Below are 20,087 nucleotides of genomic sequence, written 5' to 3'. Positions count from 1 at the left end.
TAAAAATAGGTTCACACCCTGTCATCTAATAGTAAAGCTTACAAATCTCAGTAACAAAAAGAAAATCCTGAAAGCAGCGTGGGACAAGAAGTCTGTAACACACAATGGTAGAAACAGTAGGTTGGCAGCACACTTATCCACAAAGACCTGGCAGGCCAGAAAGAACTGGCCTGATATATTCAGAGCACTAAATGAGAAAAATATGCAGATAAGAATACTACATCCTGCTAGGCTGCTATTGAAAATAGAAGGAGAGATAAAAATCTTCCAGGACAAACAAAAATTAAAAGAATTTGCAAACACCAAACCAGACCTATAGGAAATATTGAAAGGGGACCTCTAAGCAATGAGAGAGCCTAAAAGTAGTAGACCAGAAAGGAACAGAGACAATATACAGTAACAATCACCTTACAGGCAATACAATGGCACTAAAGTCATATCTTTCAACAGTTACCCTGAATGTAAATGGGCTAAATGCCCCAATCAAAAGACACAGGGTATCAGAATGGATAAAAAAAATAATACCCATCAATATGCTGTCTATAAGAAACTCATTTTGGACCCAAGAACACTTCTGGAATTAAAGTGAGGGGGTGGAAAACAATTTACCATGCTAATGGACATCTAAAGATAGCTGGGGTGAAAATCCTCATATCAGATCAATTAGATTTTAAGCCAAAGACTATAATAAGAGATGAGGAAGGACACTGTATCATACCCAAAGGGTCTGTCCAGCAAGAAGATCTAACAATTTTAAATATCTATGCCCCTAACATGGTAGCAGCCAACTATATAAACCAATTAATAACAAAATCAAAGAAACACATAGACAATAATACAATAATAGTAGGGGACTTTAACACCACCCTCACTGAGGTGGACAGATCATCTAAGGAAAAGATCAACAAGGAAATAACATCTTTAAATGACACACGGGACCAGATGGACATCACAGATATATGCAGAACATTCCAACACAAAGCAACAGAATACACATTCTTCTCTAGTGTGCATGGAACATTCTCTGGAATAGATCACATCCTGGGTTACAAATCAGGTCTCAACCAGTACCAAAAGAATGGAATCATTCCCTGCGTATTTTCAGACCACAAGGCTCTGAAGTTAGATCTCAATAACAAGAGGAAAGTTGGAAAGACTCAAATACATGGAGGCCAGAGAGCGTTCTGGAAATTAAAAATAATTTTAAAAAAAATTCTTCAGAATTTTTCGGAAATTAAAAAAGAATTAAAAAAAATTCATGGACACAAACGAAAATGAAAACACAAGTGTTCAAAATCTTTGGGACACAGAAAAGGTGCTCCTGAGAGGAAAGCATATAGCAATACAAGCCTTTCTCAAGAAACAAGAAAGTTCTCACATACACAACCTAACCCTACACCTAAAGGAGCTGGAGAAAGAACAGCAAAGAAAACCTAAACCCAGCAGGAGAAAAAATAATAAAGATCAGAGCAGAAATCAATGAGATAGAAATCAAAGTAACAGTAAAAAATAAATAAATAAAATAAAATCAATGAAACTAGGGGCTGACCCTTTGAAACAATTAATACATTGATAACCCCCTGGCCAGATTTATCAAAAAGAAAAAAAAGAGGACCCAAATAAATAAAATCATGAATGAAAGAGGAGAGATCACAACCACACCAAAGAAATACAAACAATTATAAGAAATTATGAACAACTATATGCCAGCAAATTTGATAATATGGAACAAATGGATGCATTTCTAGGATGTATAAACTACCATAACTGAACCAGGAAGAAATAGAAAACCTGAACAGACCCATCACCAGGAAGGAGATTGAAGCAGTTGTCAAAAATCTCCCTACAAACAAGGGCTTTCCAGGGGAATTTCACCAAATATTTAAAGAAGAATTAATACCTATTCTCCTGAAACTGTTCCAAAAAATAGAAATGGAAGGAAAACTTCCAAACTCATTTTATGAGGCCAGCATTACCTTGATCCCCAAACCAGACAAGGATCCCACCCAAAAAGAGAATTACAGACCAATATCCTTGATGAACACAGATGTGAAAATTTTCACCAAAATACTAGCCAATAGGATCTAACAGTACATTAAAAGGATTATTCACCATGACCAAGTGGGATTTATTCTAGGGCTGCAAGGTTGGTTCAACATATGCAAATCAGTCAATGTGATACAATGCATTAATAAAAGAAAGAACAAGAACCATATGATACTGGGGCATCTGTGTGACTCAGTGGTTTAAAGCCTCTGCCTTCGGATCAGGTCATGATCTCAGGGTCCTGGGATCGAGCCCCACGTTGGGCTCTCTGCTCAGCAGGGAGCCTGCTTCCCTCTCTCTCTGCCTGCCTCTCTGCCTACTTGTAATCTCTGTCTGTGAAATAAATAAGTAAAATCTTAGGAAAAAAAAAAAAAGAACTATATGATACTCTCAATAGATGCTGAAAAAAGCATTTGACAAAGTACAGCATCCTTTCTAGATCAAAAGTCTTCACAGTGTAGGGATAGAGGGTACACACCTCGATATTATCAAGGTCATCTATGAAAAACCTACAGTGAATATAATTTTCAATGGGGAAAAACTGAGCGCTTTTCCCCTAAGGTCAGGAACATGGCAGGGATATCCACTATCATCACTGCTATTCAACATAGTACTAGAAGTCCTAGCCTCAGCAATCAGACAACAAAAAGAAATAGAAGGCATCTGAATCAGCAAAGAAGTCAAACTCTCACTCTTTGCAGATGATACAATACTTTATGTGGAAAATGCAAAAGACTCCACTCCCAAACTGCTAGAACTCATATAGGAATTCAGTAAAGTGTCAGGATATAAAATCAATGCATAGAAATCAGTTGCATTTCTATACACCAACAGCAAGACAGAAGGAAGAGAAATTAAAAACTTGATCCTACTTACACTTGCACCCCAAACCATAAGATACCTAGGAATAAACCTAAACAAAGAGGCAAAGAATTTTTACACAGAAAACTATAAACTACTCATGAAAGAAACTGAGGAAGACACAAAGATATGGAAAAATGTTCCATGCTCATGGATCAGAAGAACAAATATTGCGAAAATGTCTATGTTACCCAAAGCAATCTATACATTTAATGCCATCCTTATCAAAATACCATCAATTTTTTTCAAAGTGGAACAAATAATCCTAATACTTACATGGAACCAGAAAAGACCCCAAATAGCCAAAGTAATGTTGAAAAGAAAATCAAAGTTGGTGGCATCACAATTCTAGATTTCACGCTTTATTAAAAAGCAAAAACAGACACATATATCAATGGTGCAAAATAGGGAACCCAAAAAATGGACCCTCAACCCTATGGTAAACTAATCTTCGACAAAGCAGGAAAGAATGTCCAATGGAAAAAAGACAGTCTCTTCAACAAATGGTGTTGGGAAAATTGGATAGCCACATGCAGAAAAATGGAACTGGACCATTTCCTCACACCACACACAAAAATAGACTCAAAATGGATGAAAGACCTGAATGTGAGACAAGAATCCATCAAAATTCTTGAGGAGAACACAGACAGCAACCTCTTTAACTCAGCCACAGCAAATTCTTCCTAGAAACCTCACCAAAGGCAAGGGGAAGCAAGGGAAAAAATAAACTATTGGGGCTTCATCAAGATCAAAATCTTTGGCCCAGCAATGGAAACAGTCACCAGAACCAAAAGACAGCTGACAGAATGGGAGAAGATATTTGCAAATGACTTATCAGTAAAGGACTAGTATCAAAAATTTATAAAGAACTTACCAAACTCAACACCCAAAGAACAAACAATCCGATCAAGAAATGGGCAGAAGACATGAACCAATATTTCTGCAAAGAAGACAACCAAATGGCCAACAGGCAGATGAAACAGTGCTCAACATCACTCGACATCAGGGAAATACAAATCAAAACCACAGTGAGATACCACCTGACACCAGTCAGAAAGGCTAAAATTAACAGTTAGGAAACAACAAATGTTGATGAGGATGTGGAGAAAAGGGAACCCTCCTATACTGTGGTGGGAATGCAAGCTGGTATAGCCACTCTGGAAAGCAGTATAGAGTTTCCTCAGAAAGTTGAAAATAGAGCTACCCTACAACCCAGCAATTGCACTACTGGGTATTTACCCTAAATATACAAATGTAGTGATCAGGGGCATGCACATCTGAATGTTTATAGCAGGTATATATAGGTATATAGGTATACACAAACACACACGCACAGACACACACACTGGAATACTATGTAGCCATCAAAAGACCCAAAATCTTGCCATTTGAAACGACATGGATGAAACTAGAGGGTATTATGTTAAGCGAAATAAGTCAATCAGAGAAAGACAATTATCATTGATCTCTCTGATATGAGGAATTTGATAGGCAGGACGGAGGGGTCATGGGAAGTGGAAGGGGGATGAAACAAGATGGGATCAAACAAGAGGGAGACAAACCATAAGAGACTCTTAATCTCAGGGGTAAAAAAAACAGTGTTGCTGGGGGCTGTGGGGAGAGGGATAGTGTGGCTGGGTTACGGACTTTGAGGAGGGTGTGTGCTATGGTGAGTGCCATGAATTATGTAAGACTGATGATTCACAGACTTGTGCTCCTGAAACAAATAATACATTATATGTTAATAAAAAATGCAAATACCTGTTATAAATGTCTCCACTGACCCATACCCCACTGGATTAAATTTAAAGTATATTGTAGTATGTAAGTTTGCTTCAGGTAGAATTTCTAAGCTTGCTTTAAAAAAGTAAAATTTATAAATCATTCTGAGACATCTATGATTTATAAAAACACTCACTATTTACCTGTCATGGATCAGTATTTATGTGTGTGCGTGTGTGTGTGTGTGTGTGTGTGTGTGTGTGTATTTTAAGTCATCAGTGGATCTGGGAGAATTTGTTGGCTTGGCATGATCATGGAAAAGACATGTTTCACCAAACATGGAAGAAAATAATGAAAAACTTTCTATGTATCTTTTGTTCTGATCTTTCCCCCCTTATTTTGCCATTGACTTAAAAATGGAGACAAGATTTGGTAACACTGTTTGCCAATTTCAGCAAAGATGTTGGTGTTTGCCTTCTCCTGTAAAGTGTACATACCTGTAGAAACACAATACAACTTGAGCACATTGAAATTTTCTTCCTGGCTGTGAGTAGTGTGTGTGTGTGTGTGTGTGTGTGTGTGGTGAGTAGTGTGTGTGTGTGTGTGTGTGTGAGTGAACATGTGTGTAAAGTATTTAGGTTTCATACATAATTGGGAAGTCAAGAGTATGGGAACACTGTATAAATTGAAGCAGAAGACATAGAATGAAGGAGGATACCTATAAAGAGGTTTCCCCATTTCATGATTTCCCCTGTATTTGCCCTTCTCATAATTCAAACGATTATACAAGTTTGAAACAAATAGCATCATAAACGTCTTAAAAACGCACTAACAACAACTCCATCCAGGTTTTCAAGGGAAATGCTGGTGGTTTCTGAGCTTTTTTTTTCTTTTGACATCTGAGGTCATCATCAAGTACAACCATTAGTCTCTTTGGTGTCCTAATAAGTGACAGGATTCTGATAGGGGCAGAACCCAACTGACTCAGTGTAGCAAGTATCATACTTTTGAAAACTCATATGCAGACCTTTTACATTTACGATGCCATCTGCAGAGAAATAAATCATCATAAAGTTGACTGAGTGTGTCCTATATTCATCTGCTTGACTGTGTTTGATGTAATTGACTGACAACAATAAAGAGAATTAGAGAAAAGAGGCATCAGTATTGTCAAGTGGGTGTCACACACAACTTCCAAAGGATGGTCAGGATATGGATGGCCCGAGAAGAAAGAAGCCATCCAAGGAGAACAGAAACAGATAACACAGAAAGAGCATGACAGCATGGCATCTGTGTTTGTGTGGGGAGAGCATTGCATGTGTAAGAAGAGAGGAGGGGTATTTCTCACAGTTAAAAGGTAAGTCTGATTGAAATAGATCAGTTGTTAACTAATAGGAGATGGTTTTAAGACTGTAGATTTCGCTGAAGTTATTGGATACCATAATTTGGGTTTCCTGTCTCTCTCTTTCTTTCTTTCTTTCATTTTGTAAAAGATTTTATTTATTATTTGGCAGAGAGAGACACAGCGAGAGAAGGATCACAAGCAGGGAGAGTGGGAGAAGGAGAAGCAGGCTTCCCACCGAGCAGGGAGTCCAGGGCAGGGCTAGATCCCAGGGCCCCGGGATCATGACCTCAGCCAAAGGCAGATGCTTAATGACTGAGCCACCCAGGCACCCCTCGCTTTACTTTCATATCACATTTGTCATCTCAGCACAGTAGAACTTGTAGCATACTGAGGAAAAGCTAATTAACTTGAAGAAAGCATTCTGTATAGTCTGTGGCTTTCATGTTTTTTTCCTGCTTTGTTTACCAGAATATGAACCTAATAGAAGATCAGTGTCCAGACAGAATCAGGACATTTATAGGCAGCAAAAACCTGAAGTGTTTTTAAGATATTGTATAAAGAAAATTTAGAAAATACGTGAAACCGTATCTACTAAGACAGCTACGTATATTACTCTAAATATTTATAAACCACGAACTATAACACCCACATTTTTTTTCTATTAGTAAAGAACAAATGGAATTCATTGGCCAGATTTTTTCTGATGGTCTGATTGGATGTATTGCCTGTGCGTCTCCCTCTTGACTCAAGATTCTTGTTATGACTCAAATAGTTCTTAACATTTTCTTGTTAATTCCTCCAACCGCTTTTGACATTCTAGCTCTTCTTTTTCCAACTTGAATATTCCTGTGTGTACGATCTTTCTGTAGGGCAGCAGTCTTCTGAAATGCGAGAAATGTTTTTTTTTAAACTTCTCTTGGATGATTTTGTGAATAGAGTCAATCTAAGCAGAAAAAAAATGAAAGCCTATATGGCACTTATCTAGGTTGATTTATATATTTATTTTTAATTTTATTTATTTTTTAAATGATTTTGTTTTTTATTTTTCTGACAGAGAGAGAGAGCACACAAGCTGGGAGGAGAGGCAGAGGGAGAGGGAGAAGAGAAGTCCCCGCTGAGCATGGAGTCCAGTGTGGGACTCAATCCCAGGACCCTTACATCATGACTGAGCTAAAGGCAGATGCTTAACTACTGAGCCACCCAGGTGCCCCGATGTTGATTTTTTTTTTTTTTTTTTTTTTACTTCTCACCTTTGAATTATCTCAATGTTAGAAACTTGGATACTTTAAACTGTGTCTTACAGGTAGATGCTCCAGGCATCGTTCTTAATCAGTCAAGGAAGGCAGAATATGCCAAAGCAAAATATGCCACTTTGGCATAAGGATTATTTTGAGCTGAAGACAATTTAGAAGAAGCATATGCAAGAAAAATCAACCCCTCCACCAAGCAGGCATTTCTCTAAAAGCGGGACATAAATTTACAAGCTCTTCCCCCCCTCCTCTCTACCAGAAAGCACAAAAGTTAATCAGTGAAGACAACTTTAAAGATTTCTTCCTTTATTTTAGGGAGAGAGGAAAAGCCTGAGCAGGAGGAGCAGGGGGAGAGGGGGAGAGAATCATAAGCAGACTCCACGCTGAGCACAGAGCTTGATGTGTGGCTTGATCTCTTGACCCTGAGATCAAGACCCTGAGCCAAAACCAAGAGTTGGATGCTAAACCAACTGTGCCAACCAGATACCCCTAGTGGAGATAAGTTTCAACTCTATCAGCCTGTCCAGCACTCAAGGACTCTGCAGAACAAGCTTTACTAACTAGTCTGTATCTGCCATTATTTTCCCATATATTTGCCTTTCCACAATTGGCTGCCCCTTGAGATTTAAGGTTCTTTTCTCCTGTCCTGTCACTTTTAGAAAAATGTATTATTTCTTTGTTAAGATATTACATAAGTCCAGTTCTAACCAAATCTTTGAGTTACCCATCTCTGGGTACCCTCAAATGCCACATAGACTTCTGAACCTTTTAATAAACTTCTGGGTTTTTTCCCTCTTATTTATCTGTCTTTGGCCAGTCTAATTTATGAGCCATCAGCAGGAAAACCTAAGATTGGTAGAGGAAGATATTTTTCCTCCCCTGGGTCATTTATTTCCAAAACCCTGTGGATCCCTCAGCAAATCTTTATGGCTATGTAATTTCATTCCATGCCTAGACATAATATTCAGTATAAGAACCTTGAGTGCTAGCTATACAATGCTGAGAAAATCCTTTGTGCACCCAACCTCCCCGTACAGTATAGCTCTAAAGATGGATAGCAGCAACAAACCTAGTGAACCCCTGTGCAGAGAGTGAAATAGGAATGACAGATAGCATGACAAATAGAAGAAAGAGTCAATTAATCAGTCAACATTGATGCAGGGTGCTCCTACTACAGTCCATGCTGGTCATAAAAATAAGGGATGACATAGGCCTTGCCTTAGATCTCCTAACTTGGAGATCAAATATTTATTCTAGTATTTCTAAATATTTGTCTCAATATTCCAAAATTCCCAGTTTATTAAATTCTTAATTTTTAAGAGCAAATGGTGACATTAAAAAGAGTTAAATATGAAGGTCTTGTGGAATCATCAGGCCTGACATGTTAAGGAAAATTTTTTTTGGTAGGACTTCTGTAATAAGATTTCTGGAACAAACATGAAAGGTATTGTATGAAGCAGGAACCAAAGTATCAGAGAAGCTGAAGACAGACTAAAGGTGGCATATTCTGGAAATAGTGAGGAGATTTCACTTCAGAGAAGCTATCACCAAGACAGAGCCTGAAGTAACAGAAGACCATCTGTTCAGCCATCAGAAATGCCATGATTTACTCAGCATTGGGGCAACAATTCAAGGGACAAAGAATGAAATGTGTTGAAAAAAATTTCAGCAATTAAGACAGCTTTGAAATCATGTTTCTTACGGATGGTCTGTTGACATTCTGCACATAATAGGTGTCCAAAGAATGCCAGAGAATTATTGTCTGGTCAGAATAAAATATGTCTCTTTAAAAGCTAAATTAAGGCTTTTATCTCCTGAATATGTTCTGACTTTGGAGATTTAGGATGATCAATTTCTATCACTGGTACAGAGAGCCATACTCTGAATATTGAGTTGAAGATCTATCATTTGCTTGAGCTCTATTACAGTAGTTTAGTTTTTAAGACAACATTGCTCAAATAGTTTTCATGCAGGAGCTAGATAATAGATTGTAATACAGATTAGAAGACAATGCTGTCCATTTCTTCAGGGTACAAAGCAGGTGCAGTTATGTCTCTGCATGTGCATCTGATGCTTATGTATTTTAAATGTAAATTGTTTTCTTTAAAGAGAAAATACTATATTGAAAACTGATGCAAAAGGATTATTTATTTGTGCTTTATTTTCCTGAATTGTGAAACTCATTTTCTACCTCTAATGAGAGCCCATGAAATGTTCCACAATGTTTGCAACATCAAATCTGGCTTTTGAGGAACAGATTTATATAAACTGTAGCTGGAATTTTTCTGCATCTATATGTAATTTCTCTCTTTGTACAGTTTTATGCAGGGTTATTATAATTTTACCTGTAGATGTGTTTAAGTATGTTTTGAGTAGTACAGGAAAAATCAAAATTGGAAATTGAGCAAAGAATTCAAGATGAGTTCTCAAGACAAATAATCTTTAAATAATGAATTTTAGAAGATAAAATACTCCTGAAAAGGACTTTACTATATAGAGCCATATCTGAACAATTTCAAGTTGTGATGTGGTAATCAAGACTTTTCTATAGGACTCCTTACAATTATTATCATTAAGAATAGCGTGGACATTATATATAATAAATGCTGAAGAGTCCTTCTTTGAAACTAATGGCCAATATAACAGAAACATTTACATGAGCATTTACATGAACAACTTTGTAATAAAGAGGAAGCCCAACTGTATAAGAACAAGTTGACTTCAATCACAGTTTAAAGTTAAAGCATAATTTGGGATCACAGTGAGCATCTGTAATTACAGAGACGTGCTATAGAATGGTATGTGTTCTTTTTCTGAAGCTATTTCTGAAGAAGATAAATGAAGCATGATGGTGTACTTTTTCACTGGTTATATTTTCAATACCCCCTTTGTAATGAACCTAAGAGGCTTGAGAGAAGAAAGACCAATACATCTGGAAATGGAGATACCAGAATTGTCTCTTTATGCCATGATGAACAAAAAAATAGTTGAATTCATCAGGGTAGCATAACTACAAAAACCAGAAAGACCATGTATTAGTATTGTTGTAAAAGAGCTTGAACTCCACAAAAATCAAGTAAAAATGTGATAATTTAAAAGAGAGTCTAAAAATAATGATAACAGAATATATGTTGCTAGCATCCTACCTTCTTAATTTCAGTTATATCCTCAAATATTGCTCCTGAATGAAACACTGCTGAGCAGACCGCTAAGGTCTCAGACTGGTGGGTAGGGAGGTAATGAAGGTAAGCATAATTAAGTGTAGTACTATCTAAACTCTGGGTTCTGAATAGCTGCTCTACTACTGTGCAAAGCTGGTTTGAAGTGTGGTGGTATGGGCTCCTTTCCCTCTGTAATGCATCACATCTACTCTTCTAATAAAATCATAGGCCTAGAGACCTTCTGAGGCAAGCCCTGTCCGGATAAGCCTACCACACGGGTGAGCCCAACTGAATGCATCTTTTCCAGATAAGCAGTTCTGAAACAGAAAACTAGGAAGTGGTTGAAGCAAAACAGTAACTCATGCTGAAGTTTCCCCACATGAGGACAGAAAAGCAGAACCCTTGCTCCCCAAACCCAACCCCAAACTGGAATCTGGGGGGAAAAAAAAGAAAGAAAAGAAAATGCACACAGAAAGTTTAGCTTCTCTTAGCCAGACGGATGCCCCTGGACCAAGTGTGGAGAATTCTGGGATGAGAAATCAATACTGAGGATCCTGGAGAATCAACCCATGGCCTGCTGAGAAGGTTGGCATCTAAACAAGTGTCTGGTCCTCAGAGTTCCCTGGTCTTGGGAGAAATGTTGGAATGTTGTAGCAGTAGACACTCTCTAATCTGCATGTTGGAGAAGAGCAAATTTTTCAACGACAGAGACTATGAAGTTGAAAGCGTTCTTGATGGAACTTCAGCAAAGGACAGACACTGCCAGCTCCCACGTCACCAATGCCCAGTTGTGGGCCTCAAAGCACTTCCTGCCAGTTACATCCCTCAAGTTACCACGATAACGTGATCTGAATTATAAAGGCAAATAAAGCCAGGAGTAGATAAATGCTCAAGGGAATTCAGCACCTAGACACCAGAAGAGCAATGAAAAAACACCAAATTGGTAAGTTCTTTTATGAATTTGAATTTGGATTTGAATTTGAATCTAGCTTTGAAATTGAATCTGGAGGAAACCCATGACGACTGTTATAGAAACAAAAAGGGAACTGGAGATGAATTCAATTCTTTAACAATAAGGCTTTCAGTTTCTAAACTATGTAATTCTCTAATTTAAAAATCAGAAGAATTGAAGTACATGGTGATTATTAAAATTAGGCTGGTGTTCCATAATCTTAAAACAGTAAAAATGTAAAGAAATTGACAAGGGGCTTGTAATGCGTATCTGGGAAGTCTGCCATGTGAAATACAGAAGTTAAAGAAAAAGAAAATGAAAGAGGTTGGAGAAAGACGACAACTACTGAAATGGCAGACAATTTCCCACACCTATGCACATATGTACACACACACATACACACACACATATACATCCATCCTGGATGCTTTGGCAGAAATTCTGTATTCTAAAATTAAAAAAAAAAAATTAACAAATTTCCAGCAGAAAAATGAATTATTTGCAACCACCCCCTCCGTTTCCCAAAGCAGGAATCATAGTCTGTTAGTCCAGCTTGTATGGCGCACTTCTGTCTCCTACAGGAGCCGACCTTGTCTGTGTCTTTGCTGCAACCAGGTCCCGAGTCTTGTATGTCTGTAACTTCAGCACTGCTCACCATTCCTTTCTTCCTTTCTTCATTCCTCCCTCACTCTTTCCCTCCTCCCTCGCTCTTTCCCTCCCTCCCTTCCTTCTTTCTTTCCATCTTCCTGATATTTATTTATTTATTTATGAGAGAGAAGGAGAGAGAGAGAGAGAGAGAGAGTCCGTAAGCATGGGAAGTCAAGGACTTTCTACTTTTCCTCATTCCCTCCAACTGTGGATGTCATCTGAAATTTTTAATTTCTATCAATATGATTGATATATAAAGGTATGTTAGCATGTCTTCAGTTACACTTCTCTGAATCCGAAAGTGTTATATATAAAAATTTTATATTTATAAAAATATACTTTTATATTTATATATAATATACTTATAATATAAATATATATAAATCATATATAATATATTAATATATCATAAATCTATGTAATATATTATATATAAAATACATATTTATAAAGATAGATAAATATACTTTTAATTTATATATAAACAGAAAAAGAGATATATATTTTTTGAAAATGTAGGTACTTTTCAGGTTTTCTCTTTGTGAATTTATATTCTTTAATCCCTTGCCCATTTTTTAAAATTGTGTGTGTGGTTTTTTTTAAAGATTTTATTTTTTTGAGAGAGTGAGAGTATTAGAAAGGAGAAGGTCAGAGGGAGATCAGACTCTTTAAGGAGCTGGGAGTCCAATGCAAAACTCAACCCCAGGACTCCAGGATCATGACCTGAGCCAAAGGCAGTGGCTTAACCAACTGAGCCACCCAGGCACCCCTCTTTTTTCTTGAGGAATTCCTTAAATATCCTTGATATTAATCTTTATCTAGTTTGTTACTTTTCTGTTGGCTGAATCTATTATACTTCTATTTCAATTCCCTCTTTCATAAAGTAGAAATAGTAATAGTACCTCTAGCTCCTTTTTTTCCTCTGAAGTTTAAATGAGATAATGCATGTAAAACACTAGTACAGCATTTACATTTGGCAAGAATTCAATGCATACTGGTTATCTATTAAGCTTTTTCAAATTAAGCTAATACTTTTGTTGTACCTAGATAAACATATAAACTTAGTTTTAAATTTAATTTTAAACAATTTTTTTAAGATTTTATTTATTTATTTGACAGAGAGAAATCACAAGTAGATGAAGAGGCAGGCAGAGAGAAAGAGAGGGAAGCAAGCTCCCTGCTGAGCAGAGAGCCTGATGCGGGACTCGATCCCAGGACCCTGAGATCATGACCTGAGCCGAAGGCAGTGGTTTAATCCACTGAGCCACCCAGGCGCCCTTTGAATTTAATTTTAATCTACACTTAAATTGAATGATTTCTTCTGTATCATATTTAATCCAGAACTGAAGTCTCAAGCTAGGCACAGGAAGTTTAGAATGTAGACTATAGTGACAAATGGAGGAGATGCAGCTGGGAAATCAGAAGCCATTACTCTGCACTTGAACTCACATTAGCTGGGCACTCCAGCCTGTGTGAGCAGTGGACTCTGCCCTTCAAGCTGACCTGCCTTTCCACAGTAAGCTGACCTGCTGATGATGGAGGAACACACATCTCTTCATTTGGGCACGGTTTTATCCATTGGATCCATATATTTGTATTTTCAAAAGAGCAACACTTTCATCACCATTACTCTTGCCCCTAGTGTGTGGTTTATCATCCAACATGTCAAAATATTTTGAAAAAGGTATCATGTAATACAAAGTCTAAGTTGTATCTGATCTCTTTATGAAGAAGAAGAAACCTAAAAAGGAAAGAATAAAATACACCAGAATGTCTTGATAGGAAATAGAATCATTCATAAAGTCATGAGGCAAAATATGTTTTCTAAAATTTATATTACAGATACTGGCAAACAGATAGATAAGGAAAACAATGGGTCAATTGGAATGTTCTAATATGTGCATAAAGTTTTCTCTCAGTAGAAACTTTTCCTTTTAGTTATTAAACAAATTCTCCAAACATTGAAAATATTTCAGAAGTTCTCAGGAAATGATAATAAAGTAAACTGCTAGTATTTGATAAATTCCCACCCTCGTGTCTTTTCTTGGCTCTTTCAATCAATATCTCTGTTCTTGGCCAGATTCCTTACCAGCAAGGAGTTCTGGGGAGCATTTTATACTCACTTATCTAACTCAGACCTGTATAAGATGCATGCTGTCCTAAATTGTGTATGTGTAGCCTAGATTGATAAAAATATTTCATCCCTTCAAATTAGCTCCTGGAGTACTCTGTTAAGCAGATGAAAGATGACATCTAGGCACAGAGGAAAACAGTAAAATGTGAATTCCATTAGCAGAGACAGCCACAGGCAAGGGAGAAAGGATGTGGCTTCATGTGTGTATAGACTTTTCTCTGGAACCTTCTTTGATTTCCTAAGCAAAATCATCATTACCTCTTCCTAATTCCACTGGATGTACTTTCAGAATACTTTAATTAATCTAATTATAATCACATTCTCTGGAGATCTGTTAGATCACATGCATATATGAAATAACTACTTTTTTGACAGCTTTCAGGCCAGCTATTGACTTTTATTATATTAATCAGTAAATTTCAGTTACTTAATCAGGTTAATTACAGAGTGTTATAGACTTAGGGACTGTGTGTATGTTCAAGCTTTCCAAACTGGGCTGACCCTCTTATATAGTTCAATGACCAATATAGCTGTACTTTTATGGCGTTTGGATTATTAAGAAGCTCTTACCAGAAAACACGCCATTCTGTAAACCATATGTCGATATGTTCAAGTCTCAGAAATGTAACAGGGAGTGTACCTTTTATTGTATTGTGCTGTGATTGTATCATAATCAAGATGTAGAATGCAAGAAGCAGTAGTAATAGACACACAGGTCCCATCTCATAAGCCATGAGTGAAGAGATGTATTTGGAGGAGTAACAAAAGGAAAGGCTGTGAGACAGGAAGAGAAGAGGTAAAGGAGAATGAGGACAGAGTTTAAACAGAGATTTGCAATGTAAAAGAAATGCTAGAGCAGTCAATGTAGAGGCTGTCAGCAGAGAAGGCAGTTTAGATTTTCCTAATTGGCAGATCATTAGAGCTTTGCCCAAGACAGGACTCAGGAATGAGTAGAAGTGGAAGTGAGTCTTAAGGATAGCTTGCAGTTAATGAGACACGTTAATGGCATTACTTGGTGCGCCTGGGTGGCTCAATCGGTTAAGTGCTGGACTCGTGATTTCGGCTCAGGTCATGATCTCAGAATCAGGGAAATCAAGTCCCATGTAGGACTCCATACCAGTTGTGGACCTTGCAGAAGACTCTCTCTCTCTCCCTTTCCTGCCCCTTCCTCCTGCATGCATGTGTGTGCACACACTCACTCTCTCTTTCTCTCTCTCTCTCTCAAAAAAAAAAAAAGGCATTACTATTCTGCTCTTCTCTTTAAAGTCAAGAGAACACTTCTTAGAAAATGGAGATGAAAACTCTTCCTTTAAAAAAACAGGTAATAGCTATAATTCTAAACCAGAGATTATGAAGAATAGCTGTTGAATACAGTAACGCTGCAGACCTTAGAAGTCTGGGGGCAGTAAGGACACTCATACATCTCGTGTTAGCCCTAAATGGAGTTCTCCCAAGGCAGGTGTCATAGTTCTATGGGAAACAATAAAGAATATCTTATCCAGAGCAGTAATTCTGGACAACCTGATAGACTGAGGAGCAATCTCTATACTCCATTCCACTCTAAGTGTTGGAAAGAAACATAAGACAGGAAGAGAGAGTACATAGATCAGCCATTGTCATAAGAAGTCACAGTCAGTGGTACAGAGGAAAGTGCAACAGCAATTGGCTTTACACACAAAAAGATCTAGCTAAATCATCTTACAACACAAAAAAACCTTTGTCTCTTGGACCTACACTCTAAGCCATGCTGATTTATTGTTTCAACAACAACTAAAAGAATTGGACCACACTGGGTGGATAAATCCCCTAGATCTCTTGGGTACCTGTTAGGCTTCTGAGCTACAAAAGGCTTTAATTCTCTTGGAACATAATCAGTCAGTTAAAATATCATGGGAATCATTATAAAATAGACAATAAAATCTGACTGGAGTATAAATGAAGGCCACAGAGTTTAAGAGAAAAGCTTGAGACAGTTTTTGGGAAAGTACAATCAAAAGAGAACAGAACATTTCAAACAGAAGGAAGTAACTGTATAAGGGGAAAAACAGAGGTGGATGAGAGAGTTGCGACAGTCAAATTTTCATAGTAAATGTAGCATGGCTGGCCATTAATGTGCCTTGGGAAAAGGGGCCAAAATGAGAACTCCAAGTCAGGCCAAGTCTTAAAGAGCCCTTTGTAAGTCATGACAGGCAGTGATGGTGGAAATGGGATGGAAGGAATGAACAGAGAGTAGTTGGTCAAAGTGAGGGCTTTATGCTTTCTGTAAAGCACCAATAGATGATGATTCTGTCATTTTCATAGTCACACAAGTAAAATTAAAGTAGGAAATAATTCCTCCTTCATATTTCTTCCTGCTGATGATTTTTGCTCTGTATTAGTGTCTTTTTATTTAAATTTTAGGTTCTCCTACTTAGCTACCTATCGTGTTAGTAAAACATTAACCTACTATTGCATTCGTTCTGTGTTAGGCAGTGAGTCCAAAAGTTCATTCTTACAACCACAGTAAAGATACAGGACTATTGTAAGAGGGAGATTAATAATTAATAATGATGACAAGGAATTACTTTTGTTCTGTGTCAGCTAATTGAAAGTTAGAAGTCAAACAATATATAAACTTTCCTAATGGAGGTAGGTCCTATGTAAACTGGGTAAGAGATGTAGCGACTCTACAAACTACTCCCTGGCTGATTTGGATCCCACAACATCCGAACCAAGAAGCCCTCTTGTCATGCAGAATAGCTTGGGGTGCTCTGATCAACACAGGGAAGGCTATGAAGATCTGACTTTTTCAAACACCTTTTGAAGTCTTCTTAAAATGAAGCATCATAAAGGTGAGTATTTTAAACAAATGTTCTAGAGAATGCTGTATCAAGGCAACAGGTCTGGAGCAAGTGGATTACGGAATAGCTATCAAGGGGCAGCCAAAGTGAGAGAGGAGGAATTTGTAAGGGACCAAGAATCACAATTATCTAACTATCTATTTATTTGTTTGTTTATCTATTACCATTTAACCAGTGTTGAGGAATTTATAGTATGTGTTAAAACATAATAGACCACACAAGATTAAAAAATAAATAAGTAAATTGATCGATGCTATGAATAAATTATTGCACAGTAAATACAGAAGGAAGTTAGAACACAATGATGCAAACCAAAGGTCCCATGAGGACAGTAAAGGTAGAGCAAAACGTTGATTTTATTCTCCCTAATACTCAAAACAAAGAGTAGCACCTTTCCTTTTTTTTTCAACAACCGAGACCTGAATATTTCTTCTATGATTTCTCAAAGCAGAATCACATTTGATTTGAAGTAGAATATATATGAAGTAAAATTCATGTTTCTGCTTTTGTAACTTCCTCTTCCCCCAATTCACATGAAAGCAGAAAGTCAAATTGGAGTTCTCTAAGAGTTAAATTCACTAAGAGCCAAAAGCAGCGAGGTTCAAGTGTACAGCCTGAGATAAAATCTAAACTTCCTGAAAAGCCACCCAGATGCCAAATGATTTGCCATGTTCCTTTAAATGTCAATGAAACCTGAGGAGGCCTTCCTTGCTCCAGGATTAAGTGTGTGTGTGTGTGTGGTGGGTTAAGAAGAATATACTTATCACCTCTTTCCTGAGTTCTTACTTCTACAAATTTATTTCACTTTATAGACTATCTCATTCCACTAGAGACTGTCTCTTTACCCAATCAAATCATGCTGTGCTAAACACCAAATCTAGTATTTTATTTCCTGGCTCTTTCCACAGTTTGGTGACTGTGGCCATTGCTGCTATAAACATTGGGGTACAGATGGCCCTTCTTTTCACTACATCTGTATCTTTGGGGCAAATACCCAGTAGTGCAATTGCGGGGTCATAGGGAAGCTCTATTTTTAATTTCTTAAGGAATTTCCACACTGTTTTCCAAAGTGGCAGCACCAACTTGCATTCCCACCAACAGTGTAAGAGGGTTCCCCTTTCTCCACATCCTTTCCAACACTTCTTGTTTACTGTCTTGTTAATTTTGGCCATGCTAACTGGTGTAAGGTGGTATCTCAGTGTGGTTTTGATTTGAATCTCCCTAATGGCTAATGATGATGAACATTTTTTCATGTGTCTGTTAGCCATTTCTAAGTCTTCTTTGGAGAAGTACATGTCTGTTCATGTCTTCTGCCCATTTTTTGACATGATTATCTGCTTTGTGTGTGTTGAGTTTGAGGAGTTCTTTACTTGACCATTCTCTTACATCATATACAAAGATAAACTCGAAATGGATAAAAGACCTCAACATGAGGCAAGAATCTATCAAAATCCTAGAGGAGAACATAGGCAGTAACCTCTTTGACATCAGCCACAGCAACTTCTTTCAAGATATGTCTCCAAAGGCAAAGGAAACAAAAGGGAAAATGAACTTTTGGGACTTCATCAAGATCAAAAGGAAACAGTCTATAAAACAAAGAGGCAACCCACAGAATGGTAGAAGATATTCCCAAACGACACTACAGATAAAAGGCTGATATCCACCAGTGAGAATCTTAACATAGTTACCATTTTAAAATGGTACACAAATTTTTCTTTCTATCTGCTCCATCCTACCTTAGCTATACTAACTTTACAGAATGAGCTGTTTAAGAGTAAATTTGTAGCATTTGTTTGACCTTTTTGCCTCTGTGCTCAGAGTATTGAGAGGGCAAAAATTTGCATAAATCCCTTAAAGATGTGAAATCATTTTCTGGTCACTAGTTTGACTTTTTTTGCCTCATTCAGTGGAAATGGTAGTGTCCAGCTGAAACACTTCAGGTGTTTGCCCTTTGAAAAACTGATAGATCACGTCATATTTAAACAATAAGGTAAGCATTCTCTTGTGTTGAAGATACATATTCTTGTATACATAAACACATACACATTTATTTATTATATAAACATATTCATATATGTAAATATACTTACATACATATTCACATATTTAGATATTAAAATAGTATTTTCACTTTAATTATTAAATTAAAATTAAATATTAAAAGGTTAAAATAATATTTTAAGCATTAAAAAAGAAAAATCAGTAAGGATTGGGCAAATCCTAAAATTTATTTATTTATTTGTTTTAAATATTTTATTCTTTTATTTGACAGAGAGAGAGATCACAAGTAGGCAAAGAAGCAGGCAGAGAGAGGGGGGAAGCAGGCCTCCCACTGAGCAGAGAGCCTGATGCAGGGTTCCATCCTGGGACCCTGGGATTGTGACTCAAGCTGAAGGCAATGGCTTAACTCACTGAGCCCCCCAGGCACCCCAAATCCTAAAATTTAAAACAAACCAAAACAATAAATTGAACTGTATTTTATAGATGTAATAAAACCACCCTGAATGGGGAAAAGTTAGAACTAATCTAAATAACTTTTTCAGTACTGTGTGACTGGAGGCATTGATACTTGGCTGCAATAAGCTTATCTAGAGAACAGATTTGTTTTCTTGATTTTCCTCTCTAAAAGCCCGTTGGAGGAAGGGCTGATTGCAGGGCTGATGCTGGAAAAATCCAAGATTAGCCTGGAACATCTTATGCTACAAAGTAAGCAAGTGCTCGAAAACAAAATGATGATGACATGTCAGAAGGACATAAGAACCATGTTGAAGGAGCTCCCACTGGCTAATGAGAGACAATTTGAGCAACTAAATTATCCCAATGATGGGAAAAACTAACCTGGTGTGCTTCCTAATGAAATTCCCTGAGAAGGTCTTAATGTCACTAATGAAGCATTCTTGCCAAAAATTCAGAACCTAGGTCAAATCATGTGGAAATAGCAGATCATCTTAAATTGAGGAATATTCTATAGCATAACTATTTTCTGCACTTCAAAAGTATTGGTATTTTATATGACAAAGACAATCAACAAGCCTATGGAAATATGCTCAACATCACTAATCATTAGAGAAATGCACATAAAAATGGAGGTTCCCCAAGAAATTAGAAATAGAACTACTGCATGATCC

General features: G+C 37.2%; 1 protein-coding gene across 5 annotated transcripts in view; it reads left to right on the top strand.

Annotated features, from left to right (window-relative positions):
- KYNU (kynureninase) overlaps window positions 1-20,087 on the top strand; it is a 217,425-nt gene that overhangs the window by 78,537 nt on the left and 118,801 nt on the right. Inside the window, exon 1 of one of the 5 annotated variants that reach the window (XM_044242551.1) lies at window positions 7,162-7,178. The exons of 1 other annotated variant lie outside the window; for it this stretch is intronic. Coding sequence is in view for 1 of the 4 variants with exons in the window: in XM_044242549.1 (XP_044098484.1) it covers window positions 11,271-11,328 (58 nt within the window). In the remaining 3 variants the exon portion in view is untranslated. Of the gene's footprint in view, window positions 1-7,161; window positions 7,179-11,176; window positions 11,329-16,726; window positions 16,951-20,087 lie in introns of those variants that run through there. 3 more of the 5 variants (XM_044242549.1, XM_044242550.1, XM_044242552.1) reach the window with 3 other exon arrangements.

This window comes from Neovison vison, chromosome 3 (assembly GCF_020171115.1).
Source record: "Neovison vison isolate M4711 chromosome 3, ASM_NN_V1, whole genome shotgun sequence".
NCBI lineage: Eukaryota > Metazoa > Chordata > Mammalia > Carnivora > Mustelidae > Neogale > Neogale vison.
Note: the sequence above shows the minus strand (reverse complement) of the source record. Positions and strands in the feature narration are given on the sequence as shown.